Raw genomic sequence first — 14,369 nt, 5'->3', positions numbered from 1 at the left:
AAGGTGACACCATCTCTACATCTGACGTGACTGAGATCAAATGCTTTGTTTCCCAACCTCTAGAAAAATGAGTACTATGAATCAAAAAGAAAATACTTCAATACATGCAACCCCCTCAGATGAGATCAAACAGCTATACAGGGAGAAACAAACATGACCACAGACCTTGACTGAAATAGATGAGCAGCACTAGAGATTGTTTGTGTGATATCAGCAGCCTAGAGTATCTTTAAAAGCAAGTGATGCATGGCAAACAAAGACCAGAAACATACCCATAAAAATGCAAATTTTTGGTTATAGGACTCAGCAATGAATAAAGCACAATTGTGCAATTTCTGTTGAAAAGTCTGTGTTTTTTTCCAAACTTGTCTGTACAAAGACTAATTCTTCACTTACACATATATTATGCAAAGGCTGTTACTTCTCAGCCCCACACTTCCCATAAGCTACGTCTGGATCCATTAAGAATTAATATTATGACTTACATGAAACTGCTTAAAACAACCAAGAAAAAGATCTCTGGAAAATATAAATGCTATGTCTAATTTAATCATGTGCCAGCACCACTGACGGTGTCTGCAGCTATTAAAGCATCCACTCTGTACACAGACAACAGTGACTGGCAGCAATAGGCAGCCCAGCTGGCTGGCCTACAGTGGGGTAAGAAACCAGGTGGTGCTTCTTTAATAAATGCACAAATTCTTCAAGGGGCTTTCAACATGATCACCATTACACCTTTGTAATAAATCAAGGAAGATGTGTTTTGATCCTGCATAAATCTGCAGGCACAGTGTCGTTTGGTACTACTGTAAAATTCTCATCCTATACACTGATAAATCTATCCTAAATATTAGGAGAGCCCACATAACCAGGAGGCAACCAGTTATTGGAAAAGGGAAACAAGTTTCCTCAGAGTCACTACCTTGATCACAGCACCTCTTAAGCCCATTGCCCTAGTCTTCTGAACACCATCAAATGAGTGCAGTTGCCATGAGAAAATTCTACATTTCAGCTGCAGGCCCAGATATTAAGGAGACACTTCTAAAGCCTCCAAATCTATTTGTTTTCTTAGTCTTCTCTGATTCTATCCCCTTCTGCAAACTCTGCTTCTTTTCCTCTTAGTACCACATTCCATTTTCCCACCATTCCTTATAAAAAAAAAAAAACAAATCCTTTTACAAAAGAAAAGGAAGAAAACCAAATAGATTTAAACTTCGCATCCTTGTACTGCAGCAAAACTGACAGACAGTTGTCACAGAAGGCACTCATCTGCTCTTAATAGTTTTATCACCATTGAAGGAGAGATGGTCTTTAGCAGCAGCACCATCATCCCCAGAGAGCTGGAAGAAGAATGGTCCAGCAGTGAAGCACCTTCTAAGAGACACAAGGGATCAGCTATGTATTGATGTAAGAAAGCCTGGGGTGCTCCTGAACTTCTCAACTAACAGCCATGTTCTACTCAATGTATCAGTCAAACCTTCAAAAGATGTTTAAATTAAAGCAATACAGCTTTTGGAGATGTCACCTGAGTTTCTGTCAGTATTGGTTTTATTACCCACGTACACTAAAGAAAGCTTCTTAACTAGTAATCATCAAAAAGCTTCCAGTGAGGATAGGCAATTTTAAGAGTATAAGAGAATCATAAAACCATATCACTCCTCTACAACTCTATGCCCACTACAAAACCATACGTAATGCATTTTGAAGTCCCAAAGCATTTCCATTTAATTCTCTGTTCTCAACCAGAAACCATGTTTTCTCATGAACTATCACAGCTCTAGCAACTTGAGCTGTAATTTGATAGCCTGCCGTGTACAAAATGAAGATCCCAGCTACATGTATTCTATAAATCTTCTGAGATCCACTTAGTCACACAGATAAGAGGAAATACAGACTTTAATAGTCAAATTTAGTCGCAGCAATAAGAAACGTAGCTACTGTCCTGAAAGGGAATCTCAAATAGGAAATGAGTCATGCTCAAAACATGGACACTTATCAATTGCAAAACAATTAAATATCAGTTTATTTGCAGACTGTAACTCTTTTAGTGCTCAGTTTTTCTGGGGTTTCTTGAGATCAAATCTATCAAAAAATGCAGGCAGCTTGCAGAGATCTGTTTATTCAATGGCTTTTCTCAGTCCTTCCATTTTGTGCCTCCAGCATAGTAGAATTACATGTTGATAAAACAATATCATCCAGCAAGGCCTGGAACAGGCTTTCATTTAACTAACTTAACCCATAGAGTTCTGCTGTGTTCCATTTGGACTGGAGACCTTGTGTACCTAGCAGAGTTAGTCAAGTTAGTACGAGGTGACACACAAGTCCAAAGAGCTTCTCTATCCTTCATTATAGGCAGTCCAGAATTGACATTGTTAAGCCACATAGATCCCTTTGTGACCAGTGACACAAATAAACAATAATAAAAGGAATGTATTAAGGATGCAACTACAAACAACTCAATTTGCCATGCAGGAGAATTCATCAGACATACAGTAAATAAAAGCAAAACAGGAAGCCTAAATGAAATATTTGTATATTTTAAGCCCACATATTTTTAATCACCCATTCCATCACAAATATACGCAATTAAGGAGAGCTCTGGTTGGAGTTTGTGGAGGGTTTTTTTTGTTTGGTTTTTCAGGGGGAATGTTTTACTATTAGTTCAGGATGGCAGCGATCATGACCCCATTTCCACTCCTTCAGAGTGTGCAGGGCTCTCTTTGATGCTTCTAACATCATGTAGTCTTGTGGATTACACCATCTTTTTCAGAAAAGCACAGGGATTATCTTCCTCCATTACTTTTCATTCTCCCTTACAATTCTTATTCTTCCAACAGTGAAAAATGGCTCCTTATATCACATAGAAAACCAGTAGCCTTGTTTGTTAACCAGTTATTTTGCTTTAAGTTACTGGTATTTTTAGACATGTTTAAATGTTTCTCTTGACTATAAAAATCCAATTTCCCAGGAATTTTCCAGAAGAACAGTTTTTACTCACAATAATTGAAAGAGTTTCTTGGGCATATGTAGCTCTTTAATGAATTCTGTGTAGGAGCCAAAAACTACAAGAGCTAGTATGAAAGAAATCATTATTGGGTTAAGAAAGGCACATGGCTCCTTTTGATCCAAACTCAACAAATTGAAATCTAACCAAATGTGTTCATTGGAGAAAGACCAGGATTAGTAAATTCAGTGATACATTTTGTAAGTAAAGGTAATCTTGTAGGCCTACATTTTCTTTAACAAGCTTTTCTACAGCAGACAGGAATGGTTGTTCCAGAAGCAAAAAAATGTGGAAGATACATAGTTTCTTCATAGATATCCACAGGACAGCATTTCCTCTTTGGTGGCCTTATTTATATTATTTTCTCTCAACAGCCATGCACAAAATGTTGATACAGTCAAAGGATGCATTTTATCTCCCATTCTCAGAGTTTTTAGGTACAAAAAAGCTTCCTGGAAAAGTTTATACATTTAGAAAAAGCTGGATATGCTGTATTCTCAAAACAAGAGAGTACTAAGTGTTATCCATAAAATTTAGGTCACACTCATCTATGGGAAGAAGTCCTTCAGTAAGGACTGGTGATAAAGATTAGTGTTTGTAAGAAAGACATAGGTGGTTTAAAAGATAAATCTCCTTCCTATGTAATTTTAAAATCCATTCTATACATTTTTAGCATAGAAGAAAATTGTGCTTACTCTGAAAGCAATGGCACCTGGGTGACATTTCTTCAACACTTGCCAAATGAGGATAACTACAGTCTTAGCAAGCTCTAGATGAAGAGTTTGTCACAGGAAAAACAGACCCTTTCTATGTCTCAGTCTGGAAAGCACTCTTTGTATCCCAGGACCGTGACACATGTGGAATTAAGTTATCCCACTGCTGTTTTAAAGCCCAGATGAAATTCACAGAATTCTTCAAATCCAAGAGCCAAATTATTTCATTGCAGGCCTATTGTTATCCTGCCATCCCCATGCAGATTGTATCACTCGTCTTTTGTGCAGTCAGACCTTAAACAAAACTAAACACTAAACCTGCTGTTCCTAATAAAACAAAAATGTTGTCTCCTTGGGAATAATACCTGTAGCAACAAACCGATGCAAAAGGAGAAAGAAAAGAAAGAAAAGAGAGAAAGAGAGAAAGAGAGAAAAAGAGAGAGGGAGAGAAAGAAAGAGAGAAAGAAAGAGAGAGAGAGAGAGAGAAAGAAAGAGAGAAAGAGAGAGAGAGAAAAAGAAAAAAGAGAAAAAAAGAAAAAAATAGAGAAAGACCTGCCTGACCAAACATAAAAAAAAAGTATTTTCCTGGCAGCAGGTCTTGAAGGTGCTCAGATTGACAAAGCATGCCAAGCAAGAAGATCTGAACTTCTACCTATCAGGAAATCAAACATCTGAAACCAAAGCAGCATCACTTTGATTGGCTGAATATTTTTTTTTTAAGAGTGGAATGTAGTAATGCCAAAGTTAGGAAGGACATGAACTGACCTTGACATATGCTAGGTAATGCTCGCACTTTTCCTGCATGAATGACAGTTGTAACTTCTCTGTAATCTGCCCTGCTGTCTCTCCAGAAGTCACAAAATAAACTCTGGGTTGCTGGCTCTTTTCCTTCTTTGCCACATCAGCAGTCAAGTTATAATTCAAACCTGTTTTAAAAAGGAAGAAGAAGAAAACAAAGGAAGTCAGTGAACAATAGTTATTTTTCAGCCACCTATCAATGGATCGTGTTGCCGCCAGGGCATCTGTGCTTGAAGAAAGGTCAACCCTTGAGGGCCCTCAATCAATCACTAAGTTCCCTGCACTACAGAAAACCATCCAATTATGAACATACTCCCATGCTTAATATAGCTATTATTCCCAGCCCATCCTTTCCTGTAGGAAATGATGTGTAATAATAAATCTAGAAACATACACTTAACAGAAAAAACAAACAAACAAACAAACAAAAAATCCTACAAAAAAACAGTTTATGTTTAAACTGTGTTTCTGACAGAAAAGGCAAAAAAATAACCACAACACAAACAACAGCAGCAACCTAAAAACATATTCTGAAACAGCAAAACCGTGTTGTGATAAGTTAGAAAAGACTCTTTGTTCATCAAGACAGAAACGAGAAGCCTTGTGTAGATAACAGAAAACCAAAGGAGAAGCCTTGTGTAGGTAAGAAAAAACCACCAGACAGAAACTAGCTAGTATGTTGATTACTTAAGCTGATTGTGTAACTAGAACTTAGGTGCATATAACATATAACCTTATATGGAAAAGATCATTACAAGGCAGTGGACTTTCACCGAGGAAGAAGAGAGGAGCCTTCGTCAAACGACCACCAGAGAGTAGAAGACGACCCCCTAGCAACAGAGGGCGCAAGCGCAGAGTACACCCAGAGATACCGCAGACATGGAAGAAAGAGAGTATAAAAAGACTGCAGGAAGGGGGAAACGGTGTGAGCCGTTTGCGGAGCGGTAACTCCCCGGCTGCACCCAGCGCTGTTTGCTTGCCATTGCTTGCTGTAATCAATAAATTTCTGATTGACTCTCGAAAGGCTGAACAAATTATTCGCCTCAATTTATAACAATCTGGTGCTGTGACTCGGATATGGGCTATCCATTGGAAGCTCCTCACGGGGAGGCGCCCTCACTGCCTTGGCAGCGAGCCCCGCTCAGGAGTCTTCCCTCTGGGACCCTTACCGACGAACCCAAATTCGGTGGCAAGCAAAGAATAGCCGGCAACCCCTTAATCTTTGTGCACGAAGTCCCGGGCGAAGACACAGGACTGTGTCAGTACCTTTCAGTGGTCCTTCAGGGCTACTGAGGTTGCTCCGTTCAGAGGGAATGGGGCCCGCTCGGTCGGGGTTGGGATCCCGGAGTGTGATGAGTGAGATGTCTCTGTGAGACGACGTGAGTGTGGACCTAATAGTAGTGCATGTCCCACACCCGGCGACAGGCTGGGCCATGAATTGAGGGAAGCGTAGAGGTGTGTGTAAGAAGGCACTCCGGAAGATGGGACAGAGGAAAAGCAAGCCCTCTGGTCCCATGGGTAGGGGAAGCCCTGTATAGCTTCCCCAAATTCCTCCAGATAATCCATAAAGACTAATGATTAAAAATTGGGATGCCTTCCCCTCCAGGAAAGGAAAGGACAAGGTGAAAATGGTGCACTACTGCACAGAGGTTTGGGGAGGGAAACAAATGAGAGGGCACCATTTGTACTGGACAGTGTTTGGCTCTTTTGAGGATTAGATATGTCAGGCTTTAAATATTTATGTGAACTCTAAAGAGCCCTTGAACTTAGAGGAAAGCGAGTACGCCTCCCTCTAGATAGGGGGGGAACTCGCACTAAGTTGTTTGCACTTAGTACTAGGGAGAAGAAGAAAAGATTGAAAGAGGATACAGACCTATCCGATTCCACCCCTCCACCTTACATACCTCCTCCCCTTCCACCCCTACCTCCACATTCACAACATCCCTCTGCCCCGGTACAAGACGACTCGATACAAGATGAGTCGGAGGGGGATGAGGTGAGAATGAGGTGAATGTTGAGCTCCAGGGGAATAACCAGCAGGTAACTAGAAGCCAGACTAGGAAAAGGTGGGAGGTCCTCCCCAGCTGATAGCGCGGATCGGGGAGGGAGAAATCGCTATTTCAGTGTGCTGTGTGTTGTGTCCCGATTGCAGTGTGGTGTGCCCCAGTTTCGGTGTGGTGTGTCTGTTACATCCGGACGTGCGTGCTTGTGTGCGTGTGTGTGTATGTGTGAAGCGCGGTGCGGCGTTACTAAGATACAGAGACGCGGCGCGGCGGTGCCGAAGAGCGCATGCGCGGGGCAGTTCAGCTACACCACCTGCTAGAGCGAGTAGTGCGCATGCGTGGCACAGGCTGTCCCGGGCGAGCGCGGGGAGCGCGGCGCGGGGCTTAAGTCGGGGTTTGCAAAAGTGCTTTAGGCGCAGCCTAGCTGATAGCGCAGCGAGCGCGCGGGCACAAGCCGCGGTTTGAGAAGCTGCTTTGAACGCCGCTAGCTGACAGTGCAGCTAGTGGGAGCGTGGTACAAGTTGGGAGTTACAAGCACCGCTTAAAAGCATCGCTGGTTGGTAAAGGGCTTGCAAAAGTAGCCAGCGAACCCGGCTGAGCTAAGAGTTAAGTGTTTGTTGTGCGATTGCACTGCCCTTTAGTGTTAAAAGCTGTCACTGGGAGATCCTTTGCATTACGGGGTTTGCTGTTTAGTTCTTGTTACAAGTGAGAGGTGATCTGCCCACAGTAGCTGCAGAACTCCAAGCCCGGGCCGAGGGAGTCCGGCCTCCCAGGCAGGCTCTCCACAGGTGGTTTCAGCTTGAACCAAGTCAGTCTCTTCATCCATCAGGGGACTGGGTAGTCATAGAGCGGGAGGACGGAGGGAGAGACAGAATATTCTTAACTAGGATATACCAAAGTTCAACAAGTTGCTATCTAGCCTTTGACTGGGAACAACCATCAGTTGAACGGGCGCTTAAGAACCCCTTGAGGTGGAGTCTGGAAGGGGTAATCCCCCGCTTCGTGTGTGGATTGACAACCTTTTGCTAGAAGCCAGACTGGCACACAGCTTGGGTTCTCCTCCGATGCTTGAAGTATCAGAGGAGGTGGTATTGTATGTCATATAGACGGAGATCCACATGTCGTGCATGTACCCCTGAATTGCCGAGATACTATAACCCAGGGGTTGAACAAGCAAGGTGTGAAATAGTGAATTTAAAAGCCACCTAGTCCCTGAAACCTGAGTCGTGTTTGAAGAAGATTGAGAAAGGATAAAGGAGTGGCACAGCCTTAGCATTAAAAGGAAGAACTAAGGCATTTTTTTTCTCCTTTTCTTTCCTCCCCAGTAGTTTAGATTGAACCCTTAGGAGTTTATAAATTTATGTGAGACAGGGCGAATAAAGGAAGAATGAATGTTTGTCAATGAGAGGCGGGCTGGTTACCCCAGACCTGCTAAGCGAGAGCAGTAGTCTCCCATGCTGCGTTTCCGTCTTTTTCGCGAGAAAAGCGGCCAGTAAAGAGATGAAGCGAGTGATAAAAAGAGTGAGAGAAACCCCCCCAACCCCGGGTCTGGGTCTCAGAGAAAGAGTGGGACCCCTTGGTGGGGGGGGGGGGAATAAAAGGTAATTAATTAGAAAAAAAATTAATTAAAAGGTAAAAAGAGGGTTTTCTTGGCATAATCTATTGGGGAAAATAAAAGGTAAAATGTGTAGGAGGGGCCCCTAAAAATTCTGCTGGATTGAGGGATAAGAATGCCCAAGAACATCCAAGATTAAACCTGCTGGGTTAAGGGATTAATATTCCAAGAGCATCCAGGGTTGATTCAAACCTGCTGGATTGAGGGATTAATATTCCAAGAGCATCCAGGGTTGATTCAAACCTGCTGGAATGAGGGATTAATGTTCCAAGAGCATCCAGTGTTGATTCAAACCTGCTGGGTTGAGGGATTAATATTCCAAGAGCATCCAGGGTTGATTAAACCTGCTGGATTGAGGGATTAATATTCCAAGAGCATCCAGGGTTGATTCAAACCTGCTGGGTTGAGGGATTAACATTCCGAGAGCACCCAGAATTAAGTTTGCTGGGTTGAGATATTAATATTTGAGAGCACCCAGAATTAAGTTTGCTGGGTTGAGATATTAATATTCGAGAGCACCCAGAATTGAATAAAAATTTTGCCGGTTTGAAGATAAATCTGAGAGGATCTGGAATTAGGAACAACACAGGTAGATTAAGGGGTATCCAAGAACACTGGGACTGGCCAGGGAAACCTAAAAGTGTAATAAGTGTGTTGAAAAATAAAAGGTACCTTGTTGTTGTGATTGTTTTGTTGTGCGTGAGAGTAAGTGAAAAATAAAGTTAAGTGAATGTGGACAAATAAAAGTATATGTATGCATCCTGCCCTGTTAGGCAGCCTCACTGTACTCCCCTAGTGTGACCCACAGACGCCGGTTACGATCCAATAGACAAAAGGACTACAGCTGACCATTGGAGAGTAACAAGCCAACCCGAAACCTGAAGGTCACCTTGAAGAAAAACTGACGGACTCAGTGTGGGTAATCCAGATAGACCAAGAAGGGGAACAGAAAGGATACACTTACCCCTTGGCTGATGATTATGGAGTAGTGTGTAAAGAAATACGTTGTGATTGTTATCCTTTTGTGTGCTTTGTTTGCAAAACTTGCCAAGAACAGTGGTGGGTCCATTGCCACAAAGGAAAGCCACCTACTGGGATTTTCTCCAGCTGCTACAAGCTAGAGCGAGGATTAACAAGAATCATATTAGAGTTAGGGGAATTGGAGAATAAGTGGGTAAGGTTCAAATCAGAAGAGTGGTGGAAGGTTTACAGAAAAGGGGTTAACCCTGAGAATTTTTGTTTCCACCTGAATGAACCTGCCCCCTTTGTTGCCCATATTGTAAACCGGTGTTGTCGGAAAGAGCTGAAAGAAATCCCGTGTAACTCATCCCCGATCAAGGATAAGAACTGGGAGCAGTATAAGGCTAGAAGGGGAAAAGGGAATAGATGCGCTGGAGAGTACTGCTGCTGCCGAGAAGATGGTAATCCCCACGGCTCGAAGCACCCGAGTCGGCGGGCGAGGCAGAGGGGAAAGAACCGGGCTCTTCCCAATCCCAAGTGGAATAATGCAAAGATACTCCAAATATTACCGACTGGGTATTGATAATCTCCCCAAAGGTACCGACTCAACCACCCCAGGTAGACAAAAAGGGCAACAAGCTAAAAGGGAAATGGTAGGAAATTATGAGTTAAGTGCAAAACCAGGACTCCATCCTCCTTGGCAAGTTATCGTTATTGTAATTCTTATTATGTTATTACCAGGAAGATATTCTCAATTTTCACATCAACCCTTTAAACAGATATTAACCCGAGTAGATAGGAAGGAAATTCAAACTCAGATATTGTCCAGATCTCCTAGTTTTACATCGTCATTACGCACATTGGCCCCCATTGATGTGTCCAGCATCAAATCCAGGAAAGGGATATTGCAATTACCCCGGGGAATACTTCTGTGGGTATTGGGTCTGTGAAACAATAGCATCAGATTGGTCAGTAGAAGGAGATCAATGGCTTACTGTTTCTTAAGGACCCCATGGCTGTAAAGCTCTGCAGAAGGACTGGTCGGGCAGCATAGTCAATCAGGGGAATTGTCAATTTGTGTATCTGAATGTAACTAAACCATCAGATCCAAGATGGACAGTAGGACGAACATGGGGTTTTTGGTACATGGAACCCAGTAAGAAGGAGCCTATCCCACCAGATACCCGGCCAGTAGGCCCTAACCCGATAACAGCCAAAGATAGAGAGCCAGGTTATGTTGAAATAATCAGTAATCAAAGTAACTCAGGAATGGAAAATTCAACTATTGATAACCAGACAATAATACCCACTAGCGAGGATTCTCGATTTAACACCCTTTAGAAGCTAGTAGAGGGAGCGTACCTAACCCCCAGATTACAGAACATTGTTAGCTTTGTTTTGATGTTAAATCCCCATTTTATGACACTGTTAAAATATCAGAAAAGACAAGACGTGCAAATGGCAGTAACCCCCCTTCATGTAATTAGAAAGATTCACAAGAGCAAGGAATCACATTAGCCTCAGTAACAGGGAAGGGGAGATGCATTAGCCGAGTACCCCAGCACATGGAGTTCCTGTGCAAAACAATGACTACAGCAAAACGAGAGGATACTCCCTGCTAAAAACACAAAGTGGATCTGTGCAAAAAGAGGACTCACACCCTACATCTCCCTAGAAATTTTCAATGAGACCTCAAATTACTGCATACAAGTAGTTATAATCCCAAAAATTATAGATCACCCTCAAGAATGCTCATGGGGGGAGCAGGTGGAAACACGGGAGTGGCCTCCTTAGTAAAACAAACGAAAGAATTTCACTCTCTAAAAGTAGCGGTGGACGAAGACTTAGAGCAAATAAAGCAATCGATATCAGTCTTAGAGGAATCAGTAAAATCCCTATCTGAAGTAGTTTTGCAAAATAAGAGAAGATTAGACCTCCTGTTCCTACAGCAAAGAGGGCTATGTGCAGCACTCAGAGAGGAGTGTTGTATCTATGCAGATCACACAGGGGTAGTCAGGGAAACCTAGTTCAACAGTTCCCCGTAGCTGACTACCCTATTATCCACAATTGCAGGGCCCCTAATTTTGCTGATTTTGGGACTAGCCTTTAGCCTGTGTATTTTTAATACGATTATAAACATAGTAAAGGGGAGATTAGAAGCCACTCACCTCATGTCGATAAAGGCCAAATATGAACCCACACCAGAGGATCCTGAGACTAATGAAACCTTAACCCTTAGCATACAAGAACTAAAAAGGTTTGATGAACAAAATAAAGAAAAAGAAAAGGGGGGATTGTGATAAGTTAGAAAAGACTCTTTGTTCATCAAGACAGAAACGAGAAGCCTTGTGTAGATAACAGAAAACCAAAGGAGAAGCCTTGTGTAGATAACAGAAAACCGCCAGACAGAAACTAGCTAGTATGTTGATTACTTAAGCTGATTGTGTAACTAGAACTTAGGTGCATATAACATATAACCTTATATGGAAAAGATCATTACAAGGCAGTGGACTTTCACCGAGGAAGAAGAGAGGAGCCTTCGTCAAACGACCACCAGAGAGTAGAAGACGACCCCCTAGCAACAGAGGGCGCAAGCGCAGAGTACACCCAGAGATACCGCAGACATGGAAGAAAGAGAGTATAAAAAGACTGCAGGAAGGGGGAAACGGTGTGAGCCGTTTGTGGAGTGGTGACTTCCCGGCTGCACCCAGCGCTGTTTGCTTGCCATTGCTTGCTGTAATCAATAAATTTCTGATTGACTCTCGAAAGGCTGAACAAATTATTCGCCTCAATTTATAACAATGTCAACCAGGATGTGGCACTTCCTGACAATTTTTTTCTTTACTTGCAGTCATCCTAGCAATGAATCTTAGCATTCATACCATATACTTTGCTGCTTCCAAAAAGCAACCTGGAGCAGTGGAGGGTTAGGGAGATAACTGGCCAAACTTATCACTGCTGGTGGTGTAAGTTCTTACTGCTCACTCTAGTAGGAGATCATAAGGCAAGTTTTCACTAGCAAATTAAATCTTCCAAGTAATGTCTTCAAACATTTGTCTAGCAGCTCTCAGGTTTCTCTCTTTCTCCTGAGGATCTACCCACCCAACTTCACACAATGAAATAAAACTCTGGCATGAATTTGATGAGCTCAGAAGAAGGGCTCAATTCTTCTACAGACTATTCATTTTCCATAACTAAAGTTAAATGCCTAAAAGCTTTGATAATGGCTCCCTCTGAGAAATTTTTGCTCATATCTTCAAGATGGCTACTACCCAGCCAACCAGGTGAACTATTCCAGCCAGTAAATGGCAGCAGGCATTTTATAATGGATTTTCATCCTAAACAGCATATATATAGTTATGATGGCAAGAGCCATCCCATAGGGCTGAAAGCACCCCTGAAGCAGTGAGAAAAGATTAAGATCAGGCCATGGTATTCCACAAGCTACAGAACAGCTGGCTGTGCTAATGGACGGGTTGCACCCTCTGAACCACTTAGAATATCCCTTCCTCACCCACTAAGATAATGACAAAGCACACAAACACCAGGAGACAAAATACTCATCAGGAATAAGGACATCTCTAAATGCTTGCTAAACTACTAGCTATAGCACTGATTTGCCAGGGGGTAAGTGGGAGGCATCACATGGAAACAATGAAGAACTAACTAAATAATTACACAAAGTCATTGGAAAAGGAATGTGATTTTTTAATATCTCTGCCAGTAATTATGAGGACAAAATGATTAATGAACTCTGTTTGCAAAGAAAATTCTTAAGTAATGGAAGCATTAAAAAACATTAGGACATTCCCTCCATTCCCTTCCAAAAAGCTTTCTTTTTCCCAGTACTTCCCACCTTGTTTCGAATCCTCTCTCATAGTGTTTTCCTTGGGTCTAAGTAGGGAGTGATCCACACTGCTCCATACACTGAACAACACATCCCTGCAGCACGTCTGCTTCTGAGGCATTCTGAGGGTAGCACTGACTCATGCCTGCCTCCAAACAGACTGGAAAAATGAGAGACAGGCAAATAATACTCCAGCACCAAACTGTATCTGTGCACGGGTTAGAAGATGAGAGTCTACTTTTTAAAAGTTTTTAACAATGGAGGTTTCTTCAGTCCTAGGAACATGTTTAAACAGTGAAAATATCAAACAACCTATTATCCTATACTAAGCCTTGCCAGTCTTTCAGGCAATAGTATTAGCGACATGAGGACTACCCTAGAAACGGATCAACACACAAGCAATGTACATCTGAAATGAAGAGTACAGGAGAAAATCTGGAGCAATTTTAACATATCTATCTGCCTAACTCTAGTCAAATTACCAAAACCCTTCATTTTCATAGCCACTAAAATTCACCTAATTCTCCGACTGGCACTATTACTACTGTTGTTATTATTGTAGAGGAAATTATCTAGACTGTTGTCAGAGACTGAAGTAATTCATGCCTCAAACACTGATATAAAATTTTGCTCATAGTAGCAAAACTGTATAGAGGAGTCATTGAAGCCCATCCCTTCCTAAAGATGCTTTTCAGGGGGACCATCACCACCAAGAAGACCAGCTGGAGAGGATCAATGGAACATCATTGTGTGATAGATTAATAACGCAATGTTTGACTCTCACAATTAAAGGGCAAATATTATGTATATATTAAGAGAAGTTGCACAGATTTATCGTTAAGTTTCACTCCCCCCACCGCTTGCATTGTTATCACGGAATGGCCTGGGTAGTTGGGGCATTTGGGAGGGCCAGCTTGTTACTGCAGCAACACCTGACCTCCAATCAAGATCTAAGAAAGTGATCTCCACCACTGGACAGCAAAGAAGGAGTCTATGGACAGAACATGAGGAGGGGCTAAAGGGTTAAAAGGCGGAATATCCATTGTGTGAATGAGCACATGGTGGGAAAAAATCCTCTGCTCCTGGCGCTGTATCATTTTTTCTATTCAGTCTTCTGTTGTATTTTTTTGCTAAGGTTTTAATAAACCTTTTTAGATTTTTGAGAATTAGTATTATTCTCACAAATGGAGGCTCTTTCCAGGATTCACACCTCGCCCCGGAAGCCCTAGGAGTTTTTGAAAAAGGTATGCCCCACCACAAGTTCGGTGGATGCTATTGGACTCTCCCAGGGCTATTGGTGATTGCAGGTTGGAACCTCGAAGACACCAAGAAACTGAATAAAGAAAAAAAAAGGGGGAAGGGTAGATGAACAGCATCCTCGTAACTATTTTTGGTCAGATTGTAATTCGTAATTCCGGGTGTAGGAAAT

The 14,369-nt window shown here is 42.2% G+C and overlaps 1 protein-coding gene across 6 annotated transcripts in view; it reads right to left on the bottom strand.

Annotated features, from left to right (window-relative positions):
- The window catches only part of ITGA9 (integrin subunit alpha 9), a 273,508-nt gene that overhangs the window by 200,707 nt on the left and 58,432 nt on the right, over nt 1–14,369 (bottom strand). For all 6 annotated transcript variants that reach the window (XM_053967746.1, XM_053967754.1, XM_053967764.1 and 3 more), the window contains one exon: nt 4,483–4,643. In XM_053967746.1, the coding sequence (XP_053823721.1) occupies nt 4,483–4,643 (161 nt within the window). The remainder of the gene's footprint in view (nt 1–4,482; nt 4,644–14,369) is intronic.

The sequence above is a fragment of the Vidua chalybeata genome, chromosome 1, assembly GCF_026979565.1.
Source record: "Vidua chalybeata isolate OUT-0048 chromosome 1, bVidCha1 merged haplotype, whole genome shotgun sequence".
Taxonomy (NCBI): Eukaryota; Metazoa; Chordata; class Aves; order Passeriformes; family Viduidae; genus Vidua; species Vidua chalybeata.
This window is presented reverse-complemented; position numbering and strand designations above follow the sequence as displayed.